The 24,564-nt window shown below is 35.8% G+C and overlaps 5 protein-coding genes across 17 annotated transcripts in view; 3 read left to right on the forward strand and 2 right to left on the reverse strand.

The window, feature by feature from the left end:
• The window catches only part of LOC118273043 (abhydrolase domain-containing protein 2), a 30,745-nt gene extending 20,845 nt beyond the window's left edge, over positions 1-9,900 (forward strand). Inside the window, exon 8 of the transcript XR_007705842.1 lies at positions 9,710-9,900. The gene's annotated coding sequence lies outside the window, so the exon portion shown is untranslated. The remainder of the gene's footprint in view (positions 1-9,709) is intronic.
• Positions 5-17,076, reverse strand: LOC126911311 (plexin-B-like). The gene is made up of 2 exons (XM_050697915.1): positions 10,783-17,076; positions 5-882 (listed from the first exon to the last, which is right to left on the reverse strand). The coding sequence occupies exon 1, from the start codon at positions 16,925-16,927 to the stop codon at positions 11,246-11,248; it is 5,682 nt and encodes a 1,893-aa protein (XP_050553872.1). The 5' UTR covers positions 16,928-17,076; the 3' UTR covers positions 5-882; positions 10,783-11,245.
• On the reverse strand, positions 51-7,187 carry LOC118273041 (plexin-B). The gene has a single exon (XM_035589800.2). The coding sequence runs from the start codon at positions 7,025-7,027 to the stop codon at positions 1,346-1,348; it is 5,682 nt and encodes a 1,893-aa protein (XP_035445693.2). The 5' UTR covers positions 7,028-7,187; the 3' UTR covers positions 51-1,345.
• On the forward strand, positions 7,627-9,210 carry LOC126910986 (transcription-associated protein 1-like). The gene is made up of 3 exons (XM_050695687.1): positions 7,627-8,056; positions 8,237-8,540; positions 9,143-9,210. The coding sequence occupies exons 1-3, from the start codon at positions 7,910-7,912 to the stop codon at positions 9,208-9,210; spliced, it is 519 nt and encodes a 172-aa protein (XP_050551644.1). The 5' UTR covers positions 7,627-7,909.
• A 468-nt stretch (positions 17,077-17,544) lies between the features above and the next one.
• Positions 17,545-24,564, forward strand: part of LOC118273040 (transcription-associated protein 1) — a 30,167-nt gene continuing 23,147 nt past the window's right edge. For 4 of the 13 annotated variants that reach the window (XM_050697850.1, XM_050697888.1, XM_035589793.2 and 1 more), the window contains exons 1-10: positions 17,545-17,952; positions 18,132-18,437; positions 18,613-18,807; positions 19,382-19,548; positions 19,770-20,005; positions 20,185-20,389; positions 20,748-20,939; positions 21,453-21,726; positions 22,211-22,435; positions 22,691-24,502. In XM_050697850.1, the coding sequence (XP_050553807.1) occupies positions 17,806-17,952; positions 18,132-18,437; positions 18,613-18,807; positions 19,382-19,548; positions 19,770-20,005; positions 20,185-20,389; positions 20,748-20,939; positions 21,453-21,726; positions 22,211-22,435; positions 22,691-24,502 (3,759 nt within the window). In that variant the 5' untranslated portion in view covers positions 17,545-17,805. The remainder of the gene's footprint in view (positions 17,953-18,131; positions 18,438-18,612; positions 18,808-19,381; positions 19,549-19,769; positions 20,006-20,184; positions 20,390-20,747; positions 20,940-21,452; positions 21,727-22,210; positions 22,436-22,690; positions 24,503-24,564) is intronic. The other 9 variants (XM_050697859.1, XM_035589794.2, XM_050697875.1 and 6 more) reach the window with 4 other exon arrangements.

The raw sequence follows: 24,564 nt of genomic DNA on the forward strand, positions 1-24,564 counted from the left end.
TCTGTTGTTTTGTTTTATCCCATTCATATTGAAATTATTCATTACAAAAGGATTGATAAATAAGTATATTTCTAAGTCAATAATATAAAATTTCAAAGACGGGTGAATTTACGCTGCCTTACATTCTAGCAAGTTATTATATCTAACTAATACTATTTTAAACATATTTTGTAAATGGAATATTATTATGACATTTTCTGTCAACATTTTTACAATACACTTGAGATTCATAATGTAAAAAAGATCAAATTGGGGTTTCTTTATACAAATTGACGACAAATATACAGAAAAAGATATTTGAGCAAAAAAACAAATGAGATCATGAGATTATTAAAACAATGTGCTTTGTTTGTTGCTGTAGACAAGAAAATAGAAAAGCCCTTACTGTAATTAAAAAATCAATACTAATGAATGAGATTTACATTTTTACGAAATATTTCATAGATTTACGAAAGTTTACTGACTTATTGAAACATGTGCTGAATAAATAAAAAAGTATTTAACATGATAAATTAATACTATCAATATTCCAAATACAAATATCACAACATTTTTCTTAATTACATCTTATTTCTCTTTACACATACATCTTAGCGTAATACACATCAATAGTTAAGTAATTTAAGATAAATACAAATAAGAACATTTACATTAGAAAATTATTTCAGTGCCAGATTTACATTTGTATTTATCATTTTTATAAAATCATATTCGTTTTCTAAAAGAGAGCATTGGTTTGCTTTATATTAAAATTATAAAAATAGCATGGCCACTGGGAGATTAAATGCATTACAATTATTATCTCAAATTTTGCTTTTTATGGGACTGTTAGAACTTCTACTAAAATTACTAAATTTATTTTATTATTATTTTATAAAATACCTGTATGGCCATTGCACGAAACAAATCGTAATGAATGATACATTTGCGAGAAATACACATAAGCCTAGAAATACTTAGTTTTACAATAAAAAAATGAGATGTTCATCCAGTCCCATAATGTAATGCTAGCTGGCTGATGAGTAATAAATGCCAATACAAGTTACCAATAATTTCACTTAATACTTACAAAAGATACTTTAATACTTATTACATAGGTACTTCGACAAAAAAATAAGTCCATAGCTATTAAGTATTCCTTCATGATTCCATTGAAAAAAATATTCTTTACTTTCTAACTAGAGTTATGAAACTGATAGCTTACAGTCTTTTTACATATCAGTTTTATTAGATCTGAGTATTTTCAGAATAAATTAAAGCTTCTTTTTACAAAGTAGGTAATACATATATATTATACATAAATAAATTACGTAAATGCAATCAAATCGTGACTGGTGTCATATAGTCAGCAGATAGATGTAGGATCCCCTTCCATAGTGCATGCTATATTATCTAATTTATGAGCTAAGTGCATTTTGTTTTCTAGTCCTAATATAATTTGTTCTCTATATTTACTGACATAGATATACAACTCTTTTAAGGCCGAAAGAGTGTCGAACTCATTCAACTGTTCCACGGAGAGTTGTTGCATAGAAGTACTTAGCTCTTGGTCTGTTACTTGAGGTAATTGAGATACAGATTGATAAAATCTTATAACCATGTCTCTATACGTAGGCAAGTCTTTAGCAAAAAGTAATTTGTTAGAAGGAGAATCTTTACACAGTCGATGTTCAGTCAATGAACAAGCATCCATGAACGTTTGAGCGATAACTGATAATGAGGAGTCAACCGTAGCTGTTTTATTTATATCAAATATAAAATCTGGATTCTTAATGAGATTCACCCAAAATCTTAGAGGTAAGCTATTCGATTTCCAAGCATGGACTACTTCAGGGTTCATGATACCGTGTGTTCGAGCAGCGTCATCGAAAAGGTCAAATAACCACTTCACTGCTGGTGGCAAGACTTCGTTCACGGTGAGAATAGTGCTGAAGAAATCATCAACAAACTTGTGGACTGTGCCTTTTGTCGAGAGTAATCGGGTGAGGAATATTTCTGGAATAGCTTTATGACTATGCTCTGATGACTTGTTGATAATGTGCTGGTACTCTATAGGTTTCACCAAGTGGTAGTAGTGAACATTTTGATCTGTAATGTCACTGTTATACACTCTTATGTGAGAATTTGAACAATATATTCCTGTGCAATTCTTGCAGGGTATTTTATATGGAGTGTTAAAACTATCGTTTTGTCGAGATATCAAAGACATGATAGCCGATTCTTTGACGCCGTAATGGGCTAGTGTATTCAATTTACGCCAACCATTAATCGTCTTTGTGGTAACGTCCTCATCTTGGAGCGTAACATGTCCACCCCTTCCGTGTCGCCATTCTAAATCAACTTCATGGACGGATGGTCTCATAGAGAATGGAGTATTTTTAAACAGAGCATCTAATATTTTAGATTTAACTTGTGAAATACTATCGCAATCTAGAACTTTACATTGAACTTTTTCATCAAAATCATCTTGGACTATATGTAATGTTATAGTTTGGTAATCAATTTGTTCCTTCAGAAGCTTTTCTTCTGACAAGGAATATCGAGCTTCGTGGGTTATTGCATCTACAACTCCCTTCTCGATTTGATGTTTTATTGCCTTGAAGAGCAAAAACAACGAAGAACCTGCATAGTCTTTTAAATAATAATACATACATAAAGCCATCCAATTAGTTAACATTTTTTCAACCACACTCTCAGTTCGCCTTAACATGAGTTGTGGATGCTTATTACATATAGATTTATCAATAAGACGCAAGAGAAGGGACTTCAAAATATCTGTAGCATATTCCATTTTTCCCATGAGGATAATCATCAACAGGGAAGCCACATTCACTTTGTCTCGAATGTTAAACGACTTTTGTGACTCTAATGTGTCTATAAATGACAAAAGGAAACATTTATTATTCAAAAGTTGCTCAAATTGAATCATAGCAGCATCGTAATTGGTTCTGGGAGTGTTAATAAATTGACGTTGAACATTCAATATGGGATGGTCTGACACGCCCGGGAAAAATACCTTCATCACGTAGTTTACATGATCGAGCGTCGGTATACCTGAATGTTCCAAATCAGCTGCCAAATCAGACATATCAGTTTGCAACTCCGCAAAAGCCAATTTACATTCTAATCTAACATTGCTCTCTAAAGTGTCCATCTGAATTTGTATTCGTTTATATTCTCTTTCTGCTTTTGTACTGCGACGTCTGTACATAACTAACACAATCATAAATATAAGCACTAAAAAGAAAGTCCCACCAGCTATTCCAGCGATGACTTCCGGCGGGAAGTTGTAATTTCTGAGTAATTCATAGTGAAGGTACCCAATAGGAAACCGTAAATTCTTTCCAATTTTAACAACCACCAAAGGTAAACTAATTTCCGATATTTGTAAACCATTTTCATCTGTATTAGCTGGTTGTATCTCAGGAGGAGTGCACAACAGTTGTTGCATGGTGAGACTAGTCACATTACAAGGTTGGGTTCCAATAGTAACTATAACATCAGTTTCATCACTTGCTCTTATTAGATTCTCACCTTCTATCACCAATGGGTCTCCCTTATAAGATTTCACGCCTTTATTAGGAAATTGGTAAACATGAGGATCATCCACATACACCATATGTGTTCTAGGAGGATTGAAGTGTTTTTCATGCATTGTTTCCACATTATCCAAAACAAAACCAACTTTCATAGCTACCTGTGGAGTACTTGTTTGAGTTTTAGTTGCTTGCAAAATTTCAGAATATTTGTTATTCACTGCAGGACTGGGACATTCCATCTGATGTTCATTGAGCACCGTACAAGCTGTGTGATTTACAGGGAGCACTTCATTAGCAAAATATAACTTCATAAGGGGTTTTTGAATAGTGTGCAAGTTTGTACCATGAACTGTAATCATTCTGCCACCAGACACAAAGCTCTTCAACGGTTTTATTTCCATTATAGTTGGGTCTGCTGTATAATTAAATAAATCTCCATGTAAAGTTCGATTTGCATTATCTATACCCACTGTCAATGTATGAATCACTCTGGGTGCATTTGCTTTCGGAGTAATACATATTAACCTACTGTTTGATGTCTGTGTTGTATTTACAGAGCAAGGTAATTCATCCAAATAGGCAGATATTGATGAACCAATATTTAAATGCTGCCCTCCTATTGCTAACTGAGTGCCACCTGCAACAGGGCCAAGTGTTGGATAGAGGCCTTGAAGTTTAATGTTTTTATAACTAAATAGAACAGATGACTCTGTGTGACCAGAATCATTTTCCACAATAACAGGTGCCACAGCAGAGCCATTAGAAGGACCTGTCCGACATGTGATGCTGACAGATACTTCAAAGTCCACTATTTCACATGGAACATCCCCAATTCTAACTTTTCCAGAAACTTCTTCAACTCTCAAACCAAGATTACTGCCTTCAATGGTAACTATGGTGCCACCTTCAATTGGTCCACTTAATGGCTTTATCATATCAATTCTAGGTTTTGGACACTCAGTTACTGGATTTTCCAAACATGTTTCACTGTAGGAACAAGAATTACCACACCAGGTGCATTTATAAATGGAGTTTCGAGTTATACAAAGAGAGCAATCCGCATGTTCCCTGTGTGATCCTAGAATTTCACATTTGTACAGTGTGATGTTGATTGTGTCTATGTAATGTTTATGATTCCAAACAATTTTAACACTCACATTATACTCCCCTACATCCTCTTCATATGAATATGTTGTTTTGTCACACACAATGTAATGATTTGACTCAACTCTTGCAGGCAATATCATGTTGGCTAGCTCAATGCTCACTATACACTGGAACCCTGTGTGTCCTGGTTGTAGGTGAGGCAAATTTTCCACTTCAAGTTCCAATTCTTTAGGCACATTATTAGGTAGCAAAATAGGTTTCTTGTATTGTCTTATTCTAGGACAATGTCCAATACCATGATTCAAAAGTTTAGTAGGATTGTTTTCACCACTAATTATGGTCCTCTGGCAAACAGATGTATCATGAGTGCACTTGTTATCATATATGCACCAATTACAGGCCCATTCACTCAATATGCAAGAATGACATGTTGTATGCTTAGAACAATCATAGAAAGCAAAGTTTCTGGAAACAAAATCTTTGTTTGTCTCTGATGAATGTACAGAAAGTGAAACATACACATGGTCTTGATTTTGTGTGATTTTGGGTCTGTGTTTAACATCAGGTGTAGGGCAAGCTAAACCATTAGATGTTACAGCAGCATCTATAGCAGGTGCATTGCCAAACACACACTTGTACTTGGATCCAACTGGCAGTTCTGGTAAAGTTCTAATTATAAGCTGCACTGTTGTTACTTCATTCATAGATATCCTGTCAGGCAGAATCTGTTCAAAATCAATGCACTGCTGGCCAATGTACTGAGACAACCATCTGGGTGCACTCTGTGTTCCTTTTTGACACATATTTTGAACTGTGCAGCGTTTTTCCAAAGAACACCATCCACAATGAGGATCATTGGATTCTAGACAAGCAGAACAATTGCCATGCTCAGCACATCTCTCAGTTGGTATTTGCACTATTGTATTTCTTGCCAACACATACAGTGTCTTTTGGTATGGTGACAGTGTGGTGTCTGGTAGGATTCTCTGGCCAGCTAAAATTTGTTCACTTGAATACTCTAATGCTTTATCAGCATCAATAAGGACTTTCTTTAAAATACCATTGTTAGTACCTAGAAAAGCTACAGTATGCAAACCAGTCACAGACATAGTTACAGAGGTAATTAATGTATCATTCCAATTAATAACAGACATTGTTTTGATAGGATAAAGCCCACTTATTTTAAGACCTACCTCACAAAAATTAAGTATATTTCCTGTTGAACCAACACTGGGACATTTTCCATCAGATATCATGCCTGATATGTAGCCCATGTTGCGAGCCTTAGTGCTACCATTAAAACACATATGGACATTCTCATTAAACTTGATTTCTATCTCTTGCAAAGAAAATACACAAATAGCTGACTTTGCCATAGGCTCATTAGAAATACTTTTAGATGGACTAAAAACAGCTACAAGAATAGAATCTCCTGTCTCTATACCCAGCTGGGCAGCCAGGTTGGCACCAGCCTTAGCAATCTTAGCATCTTGCACTAAATTATAATTGACCACTTCACTCTTACCACTAGCACTTTCCTCCCTAACATGACACTCTAGAGTAACTTCTGTGTAGCTGTTGTAGTTGTCATCATTGACACAGGTGCGGGCCAGGCGAGACACATAGCCTAGCTCCTCATTGCCAGCAAGGTGGGAATGTTTCTGGATTATCAAAAAATATGCATAGTCACTAGCATTAAAGCCATACATGTACTGAACTAAGAAGTTGTCTCTGTACTTAACATCTATTTGTATTGAACTCTGCTTGTTGAATGTTAGTTGTGCGGTGTCGAGGGTCATCAGGTCGCGGCTGGATATCGCGGGGACGTCGTGCCTGTACTCTCCATTGTTGGTGAATGTAGTCCCCACATAGAGCACATTAGATCTGTCCCATGAATTGTACCTCTCAGGTCCGATGAACGCGTAGGTAGATGCATCTGCGTCGTTAGCCGCTACACTCACTGGAACAAACTCCGGCTTCGCAGACAGATCTCCAAGCTTGTACTTGGTACAGGAACCTTGCGCCACTGAACCGCACGAAATCACTCTCCCGGATTCTTGGTCTATCACTAATATTTTATTCACATTATCGGTCCATGTAGTCTTTATATCTGACGAAGTGCAACCACTTGCATGACACATTGGGTTGTCAAGAATCGGACCCGTGCCTATTACATGGATTGGTTTCAAATCAGGGCTTAACTGATGAATCCAATTTAACGAACCAGCATACACTTGGCCGCTAATCCTGTCCACAGCAAGATGATAGAAACGGTAGGTCTCATTAGGCTGATTCGGATATTTTGATATGAATTCGTATCCATACACTATTGTGCACTGAAGCCAAAATGTTATGACTAACACTGTAGTAGTAATGGCCATGATCACATTTTAACTTGCATTTGTGTTGATAATTTAACTTTTACACAACTTCTACTTTGTTATTATTTCATTTTCAACCCATTTTCATGCCATTACAAAAATGTAATGTAACTTGTAAAAGCATCCATCGATGCCGATGACACGGAATAAACAATAGAGTTTTATACAATACCATAGAGAACAAAAACCACCCACTTCAGAATTAGGGTTGTTATTTATTTGCAAGAATTGCAAGAGCCATGTAAAGAGGCTGATTAGGACTCATTTTACCAATTTCGCAAATGATTTATTTTTTTAATTCACTAGTCATCATGTTGTTAGCATGAGCAATCGATATGATAACATAGCAATGGTGAAAATGTAAAAATCAGTATTGTAATCTAATTTATGACCTCATAATAGTTGAGCCTGCTAAGTATGAGCTAAAATTTGTAGTAATTAGATACATGTTCTGTAATTTGCACTATAATTTAAGTAACTTTACAATGTTTCCTTACATTACACGATTTGTAACTTTGCTCGCTTTTATTTCGTTCATTCTTCTTCGTTTGGTATAATCTGTGTATCAAATCAATCATTTTACCACAGATAACGCAAATATTTCGAATAGAGTTCTCTACCCAATCTCACTCAATCTCTATTTGTCTCCTCTTGCGTGTATTGCTTGTCTTGTTTTGTCCGGTTTTTTGGGTTAATATTTATATTACAGAGTTATTAATTGTGACTAATGTATATAATAGTGATCTAACACCTGTTTTAGAATAATACAATGATGTAAATGTGTAAAAGATTGTTTTCTTCTTATATTTTTGTTTTAAAAACATGTTGGGTAATTCACACTTTGGTGAAAATACATAACTTTGAGACTGGTTATTGTGGACAATGATGGCTTCGATGGCTGCAGGCGGACCTGGGGATCCGCATACCCAGATGAATACCTACAGGAGCTATGTGACCATGCTGGCGGACCCGGGCGCCAAGGATGAGATCAAGCTGAAGGCAGCCCAGGAACTCAGCGAAAACTTTGAGGTATCTTAATAATATCTTTAACTAATACAAATAAAGCTTACAGTAATTACTAGAAATATAAATATTATGCTACAAAAGGGTATTTTCATTAAAACTTAGAAAATAAATATGGTTCTTCCTGAGATTATATCTTAATAACTACTATGCCATGTCAATCCCTTACGATTAAAATATTTACAGGTAATACTCAGCTCCCCTCAGTATCCACAATTCCTAGACCATTCCCTGAAAATATTCCTCAAAATACTGCAAGAAGGGGAGCCACACTTTATAGCGGAGTATAATATTCAGCAAGTGCGGAAACTGATCCTTGAGATGATCCATCGTCTCCCCATCAGTGAAACATTAAGGCCTTATGTAAAAAGTATATTAATATTGATGTTAAAACTGATGGAGATAGAAAATGAAGAAAACGTCCTGGTCTGCTTGAAGATATTTATGGAATTACACAAACAGTACAGGCCTACATACTCCACCGAATTTGGTAAGGATGTAATAAAGAGGTGTGATTATAAACAGATTTTCATAATTCTTACGTCCATTTGGATGTGTGCGTATGCACAAATGTGTGCTGCGTGGTGACTTCGATGTTTTAAGCTATGTGACTGCCTTCGATGTTATTTATATATTTATGCTAAAGCTTTGCATTTACTATGAGTGGCGTTCGAACATTGTTTCCGCTTGACAGCGTTTGATTTTCGGAACCCGTTTATAATTAATGCAAAGCTGTTTTCGTCTAGGATGTTTGCAGACGTAAAGAAACGTTTGTTGACCTAATGTAAAGGCCTGCACAACTTATTGATGTAACGACGAAAGCCCCAGTTATAAGGCCTAGTCAGTCTTAAAATCTTTAAAATATTGTAGAATGTATGAACCATTGAAGTTTAAATTAATTTGTTTGAACATGCTGACAATAATCTACGTTTGGTATTGTTGAATTTTCCATTAAATATCTATTCCATAATTATGATCTCGCAGTGTGAAATTCCGACAGCAATATGGGTGTTTTCTTGCCCGCCGACCATAGCCAATAAACATCTTTTGATGTTTGCGCCAAAGCTAAGAGTATACGGTGTAAAATTTTAGTGCACATAAAATGTAGAGAGGATATGGAGCATAACTTCAGGAGTTCAAGTTCTCATATAAATCTTTAGTGGCGGGTATAAAGCATTTATGTAGACATTTCCAAATAATTCCACTGATTAAATGTTAAATGTGTTACTGAGTGTGTTCATGTAGAAAGATTGGCAAAACGTTTGTTAGAAATTTATTATCTTTTAGTATATTGTGTCTGTACTCGCTTGACTTGTATTCAAATAACCAAGCCAAGTAGACATTTTTCTAGGCGTGTAGTTATAAGAATTGAGCAAGTATGACACTTGCGGAAATGTCAATATATTTTTATAAACTAATAACTTTCTCTAACTGGATTTTGAACATATAAAGTTTATTACTCGGTGGTTTATTAAAATCTCGATTTAACATTTAACGATTTACGTATTTACTTGTTTTTACCACGTTACGGGGTTTTTGCACGATGTAACGTTACGGAAATACAGTTTAGTGAAGCATAGCGATACTCATAGCTTTCAATGTGATAGATTCAAATGTGTTATTGCTGTCTATAGATAAATTGAGATTACCAGTACAAAGTTTTGAAGATAGGATCACACCAATACTATAATAAACAAATTATTGTAATGTTAATAACTGACAGTACATATTCTTTGTATTTTAAATCAATTAGAATGATGTATGCTACTTAAATGACTTGATGTATGTCAGAATCGCCCAAATGTAATATTTTATTTATGTACACGTAATAAACGTTAAAATGAATAACACTCTGTTGTTTTGTTTTATCCCATTCATATTGAAATTATTCATTACAAAAGGATTGATAAATAAGTATATTTCTAAGTCAATAATATAAAATTTCAAAGACGGGTGAATTTACGCTGCCTTACATTCTAGCAAGTTATTATATCTAACTAATACTATTTTAAACATATTTTGTAAATGGAATATTATTATGACATTTTCTGTCAACATTTTTACAATACACTTGAGATTCATAATGTAAAAAAGATCAAATTGGGGTTTCTTTATACAAATTGACGACAAATATACAGAAAAAGATATTTGAGCAAAAAAACAAATGAGATCATGAGATTATTAAAACAATGTGCTTTGTTTGTTGCTGTAGACAAGAAAATAGAAAAGCCCTTACTGTAATTAAAAAATCAATACTAATGAATGAGATTTACATTTTTACGAAATATTTCATAGATTTACGAAAGTTTACTGACTTATTGAAACATGTGCTGAATAAATAAAAAAGTATTTAACATGATAAATTAATACTATCAATATTCCAAATACAAATATCACAACATTTTTCTTAATTACATCTTATTTCTCTTTACACATACATCTTAGCGTAATACACATCAATAGTTAAGTAATTTAAGATAAATACAAATAAGAACATTTACATTAGAAAATTATTTCAGTGCCAGATTTACATTTGTATTTATCATTTTTATAAAATCATATTCGTTTTCTAAAAGAGAGCATTGGTTTGCTTTATATTAAAATTATAAAAATAGCATGGCCACTGGGAGATTAAATGCATTACAATTATTATCTCAAATTTTGCTTTTATGGGACTGTTAGAACTTCTACAAAAATGACTAAATTTATTTTATTATTATTTTATAAAATACCTGTATGGCCATTGCACGAAACAAATCGTAATGAATGATACATATGCGAGAAATACACATAAGCCTAGAAATACTTAGTTTTACAATAAAAAAATGAGATGTTCATCCAGTCCCATAATGTAATGCTAGCTGGCTGATGAGTAATAAATGCCAATACAAGTTACCAATAATTTCACTTAATACTTACAAAAGATACTTTAATACTTATTACATAGGTACTTCGACAAAAAAATAAGTCCATAGCTATTAAGTATTCCTTCATGATTCCATTGAAAAAAATATTCTTTACTTTCTAACTAGAGTTATGAAACTGATAGCTTACAGTCTTTTTACATATCAGTTTTATTAGATCTGAGTATTTTCAGAATAAATTAAAGCTTCTTTTTACAAAGTAGGTAATACATATATATTATACATAAATAAATTACGTAAATGCAATCAAATCGTGACTGGTGTCATATAGTCAGCAGATAGATGTAGGATCCCCTTCCATAGTGCATGCTATATTATCTAATTTATGAGCTAAGTGCATTTTGTTTTCTAGTCCTAATATAATTTGTTCTCTATATTTACTGACATAGATATACAACTCTTTTAAGGCCGAAAGAGTGTCGAACTCATTCAACTGTTCCACGGAGAGTTGTTGCATAGAAGTACTTAGCTCTTGGTCTGTTACTTGAGGTAATTGAGATACAGATTGATAAAATCTTATAACCATGTCTCTATACGTAGGCAAGTCTTTAGCAAAAAGTAATTTGTTAGAAGGAGAATCTTTACACAGTCGATGTTCAGTCAATGAACAAGCATCCATGAAAGTTTGAGCGATAACTGATAATGAAGAGTCAACAGTAGCTGTTTTATTTATATCAAATATAAAATCTGGATTCTTAATGAGATTCACCCAAAATCTTAGAGGTAAGCTATTCGATTTCCAAGCATGGACTACTTCAGGATTCATGATACCGTGTGTTCGAGCAGCGTCATCGAAAAGGTCAAACAACCACTTCACTGCTGGTGGCAAGACTTCATTCACGGTAAGAATAGTGCTGAAGAAATCATCGACAAACTTGTGGACTGTGCCTTTTGTCGAGAGTAATCGGGTGAGGAATATTTCTGGAATAGCTTTATGACTGTGTTCTGATGACTTGTTTATAATGTGCTGGTACTCTATAGGTTTCACCAAGTGGTAGTAGTGAACATTTTGATCTGTAATGTCACTGTTATACACTCTTATGTGAGAATTTGAACAATATATTCCTGTGCAATTCTTGCAGGGTATTTTATATGGAGTGTTAAAACTATCGTTTTGTCGAGATATCAAAGACATGATAGCCGATTCTTTGACGCCGTAATGGGCTAGTGTATTCAATTTACGCCAACCATTAATCGTCTTTGTGGTAACGTCCTCATCTTGGAGCGTAACATGTCCACCCCTTCCGTGTCGCCATTCTAAATCAACTTCATGGACGGATGGTCGCATAGAGAATGGAGTATTTTTAAACAGAGCATCTAATATTTTAGATTTAACTTGTGAAATACTATCGCAATCTAGCACTTTACATTGAACTTTTTCATCAAAATCATCTTGGACTATATGCAATGTTATAGTTTGGTAATCAATTTGTTCCTTCAGAAGTTTTTCTTCCGACAAGGAATATCGAGCTTCGTGGGTTATTGCATCTACAACCCCCTTCTCGATTTGATGTTTTATTGCCTTGAAGAGCAAAAACAACGAAGAACCTGCATAGTCTTTTAAATAATAATACATACATAAAGCCATCCAATTAGTTAACATTTTTTCAACCACACTCTCAGTTCGCCTTAACATGAGTTGTGGATGCTTATTACATATAGATTTATCAATAAGACGCAAGAGAAGGGACTTCAAAATATCTGTAGCATATTCCATTTTTCCCATGAGGATAATCATCAACAGGGAAGCCACATTCACTTTGTCTCGAATGTTAAACGACTTTTGTGACTCTAATGTGTCTATAAATGACAAAAGGAAACATTTATTATTCAAAAGTTGCTCAAATTGAATCATAGCAGCATCGTAATTGGTTCTGGGAGTGTTAATAAATTGACGTTGAACATTCAATATGGGATGGTCTGACACGCCCGGGAAAAATACCTTCATCACGTAGTTTACATGATCGAGCGTCGGTATACCTGAATGTTCCAAATCAGCTGCCAAATCAGACATATCAGTTTGCAACTCCGCAAAAGCCAATTTACATTCTAATCTAACATTGCTCTCTAAAGTGTCCATCTGAATTTGTATTCGTTTATATTCTCTTTCTGCTTTTGTACTGCGACGTCTGTACATAACTAACACAATCATAAATATAAGCACTAAAAAGAAAGTCCCACCAGCTATTCCAGCGATGACTTCCGGCGGGAAGTTGTAATTTCTGAGTAATTCATAGTGAAGGTACCCAATAGGAAACCGTAAATTCTTTCCAATTTTAACAACCACCAAAGGTAAACTAATTTCCGATATTTGTAAACCATTTTCATCTGTATTAGCTGGTTGTATCTCAGGAGGAGTGCACAACAGTTGTTGCATGGTGAGACTAGTCACATTACAAGGTTGGGTTCCAATAGTAACTATAACATCAGTTTCATCACTTGCTCTTATTAGATTCTCACCTTCTATCACCAATGGGTCTCCCTTATAAGATTTCACGCCTTTATTAGGAAATTGGTAAACATGAGGATCATCCACATACACCATATGTGTTCTTGGAGGATTGAAGTGTTTTTCATGCATTGTTTCCACATTATCCAAAACAAAACCAACTTTCATGGCTACCTGTGGAGTACTTGTTTGAGTTTTAGTTGCTTGCAAAATTTCAGAATATTTGTTATTCACTGCAGGACTGGGACATTCCATCTGATGTTCATTGAGCACAGTACAAGCTGTGTGATTTACAGGGAGCACTTCATTAGCAAAATATAATTTCATAAGGGGTTTCTGAATAGTGTGCAAGTTTGTACCATGAACTGTAATCATTCTGCCACCAGATACGAAGCTCTTCAACGGTTTTATTTCCATTATAGTTGGGTCTGCTGTATAATTAAATAAATCTCCATGTAAAGTTCGATTTGCATTATCTATACCCACAGTCAATGTATGAATCACTCTGGGTGCATTTGCTTTTGGAGTAATACATATTAACCTACTGTTTGATGTCTGTGTTGTATTTACAGAGCAAGGTAATTCATCCAAATAGGCAGATATTGATGAACCAATATTTAAATGCTGCCCTCCTATTGCTAACTGAGTGCCACCTGCAACAGGGCCAAGTGTTGGATAGAGGCCCTGAAGTTTAATGTTTTTATAACTAAATAGAACAGATGATTCTGTGTGACCAGAATCATTTTCCACAATAACAGGTGCCACAGCAGAGCCATTAGAAGGACCTGTCCGACATGTGATGCTGACAGATACTTCAAAGTCCACTATTTCACATGGAACATCCCCAATTCTAACTTTTCCAGATACTTCTTCAACTCTCAAACCAAGATTACTGCCTTCAATGGTAACTATGGTACCGCCTTCAATTGGTCCACTTAATGGCTTTATCATATCAATTCTAGGTTTTGGACACTCAGTTACTGGATTTTCCAAACATGTTTCACTGTAGGAACAAGAATTACCACACCAGGTGCATTTATAAATGGAGTTTCGAGTTATACAAAGAGAGCAATCCGCATGTTCCCTGTGTGATCCTAGAATTTCACATTTGTACAGTGTGATGTTGATTGTGTCTATGTAATGTTTATGATTCCAAACAATTTTAACACTCACATTATACTCCCCTACATCCTCTTCATATGAATATGTTGTTTTGTCACACACAATGTAATGATTTGACTCAACTCTTGCAGGCAATATCATGTTGGCTAGCTCAATGCTCACTATACACTGGAACCCTGTGTGTCCTGGTTGTAGGTGAGGCAAATTTTCCACTTCAAGTTCCAATTCTTTAGGCACATTATTAGGTAGCAAAATAGGTTTCTTGTATTGTCTTATTCTAGGACAATGTCCAATACCATGATTCAAAAGTTTAGTAGGATTGTTTTCACCACTAATTATGGTCCTCTGGCAAACAGATGTATCATGAGTGCACTTGTTATCATATATGCACCAATTACAGGCCCATTCACTCAATATGCAAGAATGACATGTTGTATGCTTAGAACAATCATAGAAAGCAAAGTTTCTGGAAACAAAATCTTTGTTTGTCTCTGATGAATGTACAGAAAGTGAAACATACACATGGTCTTGATTTTGTGTGATTTTGGGTCTGTGTTTAACATCAGGTGTAGGACAAGCTAAACCATTAGATGTTACAGCAGCATCTATAGCAGGTGCATTGCCAAACACACACTTGTACTTGGATCCAACTGGCAGTTCTGGTAAAGTTCTAATTATAAGCTGCACTGTTGTTACTTCATTCATAGATATCCTGTCAGGCAGAATCTGTTCAAAATCAATGCACTGCTGGCCAATGTACTGAGACAACCATCTGGGTGCACTCTGTGTTCCTTTTTGACACATATTTTGAACTGTGCAGCGTTTTTCCAAAGAACACCATCCACAGTGAGGATCATTGGATTCTAGACAAGCAGAACAATTGCCATGCTCAGCACATCTCTCAGTTGGTATTTGCACTATTGTATTTCTTGCCAACACATACAGTGTCTTTTGGTATGGTGACAGTGTGGTGTCTGGTAGGATTCTCTGGCCAGCTAAAATTTGTTCACTTGAATACTCTAATGCTTTATCAGCATCAATAAGGACTTTCTTTAAAATACCATTGTTAGTACCTAGAAAAGCTACAGTATGCAAACCAGTCACAGACATAGTTACAGAGGTAATTAATGTATCATTCCAATTAATAACAGACATTGTTTTGATAGGATAAAGCCCACTTATTTTAAGACCTACCTCACAAAAATTAAGTATATTTCCTGTTGAACCAACACTGGGACATTTTCCATCAGATATCATGCCTGATATGTAGCCCATGTTGCGAGCCTTAGTGCTACCATTAAAACACATATGGACATTCTCATTAAACTTGATTTCTATCTCTTGCAAAGAAAATACACAAATAGCTGACTTTGCCATAGGCTCATTAGAAATACTTTTAGATGGACTAAAAACAGCTACAAGAATAGAATCTCCTGTCTCTATACCCAGCTGGGCAGCTAGGTTGGCACCAGCCTTAGCAATCTTAGCATCTTGCACTAAATTATAATTGACCACTTCACTCTTACCACTAGCACTTTCCTCCCTAACATGACACTCTAGAGTAACTTCTGTGTAGCTGTTGTAGTTGTCATCATTGACACAGGTGCGGGCCAGGCGGGACACATAGCCTAGTTCCTCATTGCCAGCAAGGTGGGAATGTTTCTGGATTATCAAAAAATATGCATAGTCACTAGCATTAAAGCCATACATGTACTGAACTAAGAAGTTGTCTCTGTACTTAACATCTATTTGTATTGAACTCTGCTTGTTGAATGTTAGTTGTGCGGTGTCGAGGGTCATCAGGTCGCGGCTGGATATCGCGGGGACGTCGTGCCTGTACTCTCCATTGTTGGTGAATGTAGTCCCCACATAGAGCACATTAGATCTGTCCCATGAATTGTACCTCTCAGGTCCGATGAACGCGTAGGTAGATGCATCAGCGTCGTTAGCCGCTACACTCACTGGAACAAACTCCGGCTTCGCAGACAGATCTCCAAGCTTGTACTTGGTACAGGAACCTTGCGCCACTGAACCGCACGAAATCACTCTCCCGGATTCTTGGTCTATCACTAATATTTTATTCACATTATCGGTCCATGTAGTCTTTATATCTGACGAAGTGCAACCACTTGCATGACACATTGGGTTGTCAAGAATCGGACCCGTGCCTATTACATGGATTGGTTTCAAATCAGGGCTTAACTGATGAATCCAATTTAACGAACCAGCATACACTTGGCCGCTAATCTTGTCCACAGCAATATGATAGAAACGGTAGGTCTCATTAGGCTGATTCGGATATTTTGATATGAATTCGTATCCATACACTATTGTGCACTGAAGCCAAAATGTTATGACTAACACTGTAGTAGTAATGGCCATGATCACATTTTAACTTGCATTTGTGTTGATAATTTAACTTTTACACAACTTCTACTTTGTTATTATTTCATTTTCAACCCATTTTCATGCCATTACAAAAATGTAATGTAACTTGTAAAAGCATCCATCGATGCCGATGACACGGAATAAACAATAGAGTTTTATACAATACCATAGAGAACAAAAACCACCCACTTCAGAATCAGGTTGTTATTTATTTAGAATTGCAAGAGCCATGTAAAGAGGCTGATTAGGACTCATTTTACTAATTTCGTGAATGGATTATTTTTTGGATTCACTAGTTTTCATGTTGTTAGCATTAGCAATCGATATGATAAAATAGCAATGGTGAAATTGTAAAAATCAGTGTTGTAATCTAATTTATGACCTCATAATAGTTGAGCCTGCTACGTATGAGCTAAAATTTGTAGTAATTAGATACATCTTCTGTAATTTGTACTATAAATTAAGTAACTTTACAATGTTCCCTTACATTACACGATTTGTAATTTTGCTCGCTTTTATTTCGTTCATTCTTCTTCGTTTGGTATAGTCTGTGTATCAAATCAATCATTTTACCACAGACAACATAAATATTTCGAGTAGAGTTCTCTACCCAATCTCACTCAATCTCTATTTGTCTCCTCTTGCGTGTATTGCTTGTCTTGTTTTGTCCGGTTTTTTGGGTTAATATTTATATTACAGAGTTATTAATTGTGACTAATGTATATAATAGTGATCTAACACCTGTTTTAGAATAATACAATGATGTAAATGTGTAAAAGATTGTTTTCTTCTTATATTTTTGTTTTAAAAACATGTTGGGTAATTCACACTTTGGTGAAAATACATAACTTTGAGACTGGTTATTGTGGACAATGATGGCTTCGATGGCTGCAGGCGGACCTGGGGATCCGCATACCCAGATGAATACCTACAGGAGCTATGTGACCATGCTGGCGGACCCGGGCGCCAAGGATGAGATCAAGCTGAAGGCAGCCCAGGAACTCAGCGAAAACTTTGAGGTATCTGAGAATATATATAACTAATAGAAATAAAATTAACAGTAATTGATAAATAGATAAATATTATGCTACAAAAGGGTATTTTCATTAAAACTTAGAAAAGAAATATGGTTCTTCTTGAGATTATATTTTAATTACTACTATTACATGTACAAGCCTCATGATAAAAATATTTACAGGTAATACTCAGCTCCCCTCAGTATCCACAATTCCTAGACCATTCCCTGAAAATATTCCTCAAAATACTTCAAGAAGGGGAACCACACTTTATAGCGGAGTATAATATTCAGCAAGTGCGGAAACTGATCCTTGAGATGATCCATCGTCTCCCCATCAGTGAAACATTAAGGCCTTATGTAAAAAGTATATTAATATTGATGTTAAAACTGATGGAGATAGAAAATGAAGAAAACGTCCTGGTCTGCTTGAAGATATTTATGGAATTACACAAACAGTACAGGCCTACGTATTCCACCGAAGTGGATGTAAGTATAACTTCCTACTATCTTAATAATAGTAACATTGTAAAGCTAAAAATTATGTAGAATAACCAAGTAAAAATTTTATTTAATATAGATAGTAGGTACCTTATTTTTTTTATAATTGTTAATGAAGGTGATTTACCACAATATGATACTAATTGTTTTTAATTTTTTCTAGATTCACAAGTTTCTGCAGTGGGTAAAAGGTATATATTCAGACTTGCCTAATCATTTGCCTAAAATATTTGAACCAAAACCGACCATCAGGGTGAAGGATTTGTCGGAAGTGAATATAGAACAACTGCTGCAAGAGACATACACTACTACACCGATCCATACTGAGAAGAAGCTTCTCGACGGCAGTGTTGTTACTGTAAGTTATTTTTAATTAATTATTAATTATCCTACTAATATTATAAATAAAAAAGTTTGTCAGTATGGATGTTTGTTATTCTTTCACACAAAAACTACTGAAGGGATCGGGATGAAATTTGAAAGACGGATAGATTATGGTCCGGAATTACACATAGTCTACTTAATTCCAATGGGAATGCAAGCGAAGTCGCTAGCAGAAGCTAGTATTGGTATAAAATGTTATAAGCATAGTTTTTTTACTGTTGTTGTTTGGTGCTGTTTGTTTTAAATTAAGCACTTCAAGGTTAACAATATGTTGTTCTAGCCAGTTATGTTATTATTTACTATTTGTGTGTAACGGTTTGAGCTTACACACTGCTTATACAGACCATGAACACTTTTTAACCTTAATTATTCAGAATGTAGTGTAGCACTTTGAGCATATGTGTTATGTTGATTTATTTAAAAATGTAATCTAAATTGTCAGTAACTATGAAAAGGTATTTAGCTATAGGCAGCTTTACAACATTATCTACCTATTAAGTAACTACTTACTTTAATATTTGTATAACAACTTTGTATTTCTATTACAGTACAACTTAATCCCAAGATCAGTGTTATCACTGAAGGTAATACAAGAGTTACCAATTATAGTAGTTCTTATGTACCAGTTGTATAAGCAAAATGTCCATCAGGAAGTCAGTAACTTCATTCCTCTCATTATGGAAACTATCACTTTGCAACCTGCAGCTACTCACAGGTAATGTACCAAAGACTTACTATATACTAGTTATAAAAATTAAATTTGTGCCTTTAATAAAATATTTTTCATTTTTAAAACACGGCGGTTAAACGAGTTCTTGCAAGAGTTTTTTCTTGAAGATCTCTCAAGTCTTTGAATCAAATTACATATTATGCTTTTTATAATAATTTGTTTTCATTCTAATGGTATAAAACTTTAACCTTTTGTTTTCTCAACAGACAATCAGCCAGTTTCAACAAGGAAGTTTTTGTGGACTTCATGGGTGCGCAAATTAAAACTTTGGCGTTCTTAGCGTATATTATAAGGATATATCAAGATACGATAGCCAATCATGCCAATTTGATGGTAAAAGGCATTATTGGTTTATTGACGTTATGCCCGCCTGAAGTAGCGCACCTGAGGAAGGAACTGGTGATAGCTACTCGACATATCCTTGCCACAGATTTAAGGCTGAGTAAGTGAAATCTAGAAAGTTTATCTCAATAAAAATAAAAACAATTAAACATCGAAGCCTAAAGATGTCTTTAGTTGCTTTTATTTACTGAAAGATTGCTTTATTGATTTTTTATAACAGAAACAAATACCGAAAATGTCTGCATGAAGTTCTGTGTCTGATGAATGTGTTTCTTTCAGAATTTGTACCTTACATGGAGCGTCTATTTGATGAGGATGTCCTGCTCGGAGGAGGGTGGACAGTCCACGAGTCCCTACGTCCCCTCGCATACTCCACTTTAGCAGACCTGGTGCATCATGTCAGACAACTCCTGCCACTGACGGACCTTGCGATAGCTGCACATTTGTTTTCAAAGAATGTGCATGATGAATCCCTTCCTACTAGGTATTTAAATTAAAATTGAAAGTTAAAATTAATGTTTCTTATAAATCATATTTTCGATTTTTGTTAATTTATTATTCAATTACAATTTGATTTGTTACTTCAAATGTATTCAAACTCTAATAGAGTATCTTTACTCAAACCAGTCTTCTGTTGCATTTGTCTGTTCGCGATAAACACGAACAGATAAAGAACGGAGAAAATTAAGAAAACTTTTTTAAGTGTGTAACTGTAAAGGTTTCCTGATGATTTTTTCGTGTTTTTCTTATTTGTATCATATCTATACCAAGAAAAACAAGTTATTTTGTTATGAACCTTTGTTTTTCCAATACTAATACATATGTTTAATTTCGTATTCCAGTATCCAAACAATGTCTTGCAAGTTGTTGCTGAACCTAGTGGACTGTATTCGTCAGAGGTCCGAGAGTGAGGGTGCGGCCGCGGCCGGCACCCAGCCACAAGGGCGACAGTTGCTCATGCGCATATTGGAAGTATTCGTACTCAAATTCAAGACCATATCCAAATTGCAACTGCCTGCTCTTATGAATAAGTGGTGAGTTAAAATTAAGTGTGATTATTTACTTTTTTTAATAGAAGGAGACACCTTATCTAGGTGTAACTTATATGTCACATGCTTTTAATTAATAGACAGTGTGTAGTATGTATGACAGATTGTGTTTAATTAAAAATGCCTTAATAAATGATGATGATGAATAATAGATATTAATAATAGACATTTATGTAATAAAACAGATTGTGCTTAATAAAAAAATGCCTTAATAAATAATGATGATAAATAATAGATATTAATAATAGACATTTATGTAACAAAACAATGTCGTAACAATATCCAATAATGACTGTTATTAATAAACTTGTAAGTTGTTAAAACCTAATTAGTTTATAACAACTCCTCAATATTACCAAAAACTATTAAAAATCAATTACATAAATTCTATGGAGTATTGATTAAACATACACTTTTTATTTCCCAAAGATTACATATGCAATAGAACACCCACTCAAATTAAACCAACTTCATGCTTAACTTAAACCTTGTTTCCAGTAAACAAACAACACCACCAGTGACCGCAGGTAATGGAACAGCTCCAGGCACCCCAACTACTCCAAACCCTTCCACCCCCTCAGTAGAACTCAAGGTAGATGAAGAGAAATTAGCACCAGACTTCATAGACAGTATCTCCAAGAATGACGAGAAATCCAAGATAGGCTTCCCATCCTCACAAATGAATAACCTGAACGTTGGAGATTATAGGACTCTGGTCAAAACCCTGGTTTGCGGTGTCAAGACTATAACGTGGGGATGTGCTTCGTGCAAGGTTTGTTGAGATTTATGATAGAATTCTTATATGTTGTCATAATCGTCTGAATTCATATTATGTAAAAGTAAAAAGAAGACATGAACTGATATACTAGTAAATTGACTTACTAGTAGTATAACGTACTAGTAATTTGACTGTACGATTACAGCCGCGCAACGTGTAGTGGGTTCGATTCCCGCACGGAACAACTCTTTGTGTGATCCACAAATTGTTGTTTCGGGTCTGGGTGTTATGTTATAACTTGTATGTTTGTAAACGCACCCACGACACAGGATAAAACCCTAGTTTGGGGCAACGTTTTTTAAACAGAAGTAAACATTTCTTCTTATCCTGCCATAGAACATTATTTAACTTTTAACGTCACCCAACTATTAGACAACTAAAAAATATCCATGAGCATCATCCATATCAATAGAGAAATATTCCTAACACACAAAAACCAACTTAAACACCTAACAATAAAGTTTTAATTTAAATTCAGCAGCAAACAACAACGAATACAGAAGGCACGTCCACGACAACGATAACTGGCCAGAAACAGTTCAGTGCTCGAGAAACGTTAGTTTTCATACGCCTTGTGAGATGGGGCTTACAGTCTCTGGACATATACACGCTGGCCGCGCCACGTGCGCCGGCGCAGCCTCCCGCGCAACCACACGTGCGGTCCAAGGAGGAGAAGGAAGTGCTTGAACATTTCAGTGGGGTGGTAAGTACTTGTTATTAAGTATATCTGTTTTGCCTTAAAGAAATGTAAAGTAATGTAACTGCCATACTCAAGGTCATTTAATGATTACTTAAATTGATAAGGACTGGATTAAGTAACCATTAAAAGACTCTCTGTGCGGCCGTAGATTTTGAATAACTACATCCAACTTTAGAACTATGAATGTTTAAAATACTTCATGTTTTTGTAACATGTCCACCTTGAAATTTCGTCAAGTTTTGTTCTTTTCCTTTCCAGTTTTCGATGATGAACCCACAGACCTTCCAAGAAATATTTACTGCAACCATTTCCCACATGGTAGAAAGAATCAACAAAAATACGACATTACAAATAATTGCCAACACATTCTTATCCAATCCTGCAACGTCACCGATATTCGCGACCGTACTTGTAGAGTACCTCCTGCAGAGAATGGAGGAAATGGGAACCAATGTTGAAAGATCAAACCTTTATCTGAGACTTTTTAAACTAGTGTTTGGTTCCGTGAGCCTCTTTCCGACAGAAAACGAACAAATGCTAAGGCCACATCTACACAGCATAGTCAACAAGGCCATGGACTATGCTATGACTGCCAAGGAACCCTACAATTACTTCTTGTTACTGAGAGCTTTGTTCCGCTCTATCGGCGGAGGTAGTCACGATCTCTTATACCAAGAGTTCTTACCACTTCTACCGAACTTACTCGAAGGACTTAACCGGCTGCAAAGCGGCCTACACAAGCAACACATGAAAGATTTATTCGTCGAGTTATGCCTAACTGTGCCTGTTAGATTAAGTAGTTTGTTACCCTACCTACCAATGCTAATGGATCCTCTAGTATCTGCGTTGAATGGATCACATACTCTAATATCACAAGGCTTGAGAACATTGGAGCTTTGTGTAGACAATTTGCAGCCCGACTTTTTGTACGAACACATCCAACCTGTCCGGGCCGATCTTATGCAAGCTCTCTGGAGAACATTGCAGAACAATGAAGTAGCAAGGATCGCGTTCCGTGTCCTCGGTAAGTTCGGTGGAGGCAACCGTAAGATGATGATAGAACCACAGAGGTTGGAATATAGAGAGACCGACGCGCCACCGCCTGCGATACAGGCGTATTTCCAAGACCAACCGAAACCTGTAGACTTCGAGGTAGATAAGGTAATAGAGACGGCCTTCTCTGCCCTTAAATCAAGCATGACTGATCCATTCTACAGACGACAATGTTGGGAAGTGCTGAGATGCTTTTTAGCTTCGTCCCTTCATTTAGATGATGACAAACAAACATTACAGAAGTTGTTTAACCACCCAAGTTTCGTAGAAGGCAAAATTCAAATTCAAAACGGGCCTTACTACAAGTGCTCTAACAGTATCGTGAGAAACACGCATCGTACCGCTCTTACTGGTATGTTCGTAGCTGCAGCTATAAAGGAGTTACGTCATCACGTCCTGCCTACGATGGTGTCCTTAGTGAGACACTATACCATGGTGGCGATAGCTCAACAAGCGGGACCATTTGTTGATAACACCGCACCGAAAGAGGGTCTCGATCCGTTGGTGCTTGTCGATGCTATAGCAGTGATAATGGGTCACGAGGAGAAGGAGCTATGTAAGCCTGGTCACCTTGCGTTGGTACTAATGATAGAGACGGCGGCTACAGTGCTGGGTAGCAGGGAGCGGGCATGTCGACTGCCTCTAATGGAATACCTTGCCGAACGTATGTCAGCGCTGTGCTATGAGCGAGCCTGGTATGCCAAGTTGGGTGGTTGTATTGCCGTCAAGTTTATGGTGGAGAAGATGGCACCAGAGTGGGTGTATAAGCACGTGTTCACATTTTTGAAGGCTGTTTTATTCGTTATGATGGATTTGACTGGAGAGGTTTCATCGGGTGCGATAGATATGGCTACCGTGAACTTGGAGCGATTAGTTCGGATTTGCGTCGTGGGTCCTTGCGGTCAGATGGTGGAGGCTGAGGGAGACGTGGCTGTGGCGAAGGCAAGGGCTTTACACGATGTCTTACAGGAACTTGTTCTTCAAGTTACTAGTCCACATCTGCTTGTACGACAACAGGTAAGTTGTATTCTATATTTTATGTCAATATCGCTTTTTGATGGTGTCCGCTCCTAACTAAT

Source organism: Spodoptera frugiperda, chromosome 1, assembly GCF_023101765.2.
Source record: "Spodoptera frugiperda isolate SF20-4 chromosome 1, AGI-APGP_CSIRO_Sfru_2.0, whole genome shotgun sequence".
In the NCBI taxonomy this organism is placed as follows: domain Eukaryota; kingdom Metazoa; phylum Arthropoda; class Insecta; order Lepidoptera; family Noctuidae; genus Spodoptera; species Spodoptera frugiperda.

Bases quoted from the DNA above. Each gene is read 5' to 3' on its own strand.
- LOC126911311 (XM_050697915.1), bottom strand. From the start codon at position 16,927: ATGGCCATTACTACTACAGTGTTAGTCATAACATTTTGGCTTCAGTGC.
- LOC126910986 (XM_050695687.1), top strand. From the start codon at position 7,910: ATGATGGCTTCGATGGCTGCAGGCGGACCTGGGGATCCGCATACCCAG. The intron at 8,057-8,236 runs GTATCTTAATAA...AAATATTTACAG, and splicing joins AACTCAGCGAAAACTTTGAG to GTAATACTCAGCTCCCCTCA. The intron at 8,541-9,142 runs GTAAGGATGTAA...GTAAAATTTTAG, and splicing joins TACATACTCCACCGAATTTG to TGCACATAAAATGTAGAGAG.
- LOC118273041 (XM_035589800.2), bottom strand. From the start codon at position 7,027: ATGGCCATTACTACTACAGTGTTAGTCATAACATTTTGGCTTCAGTGC.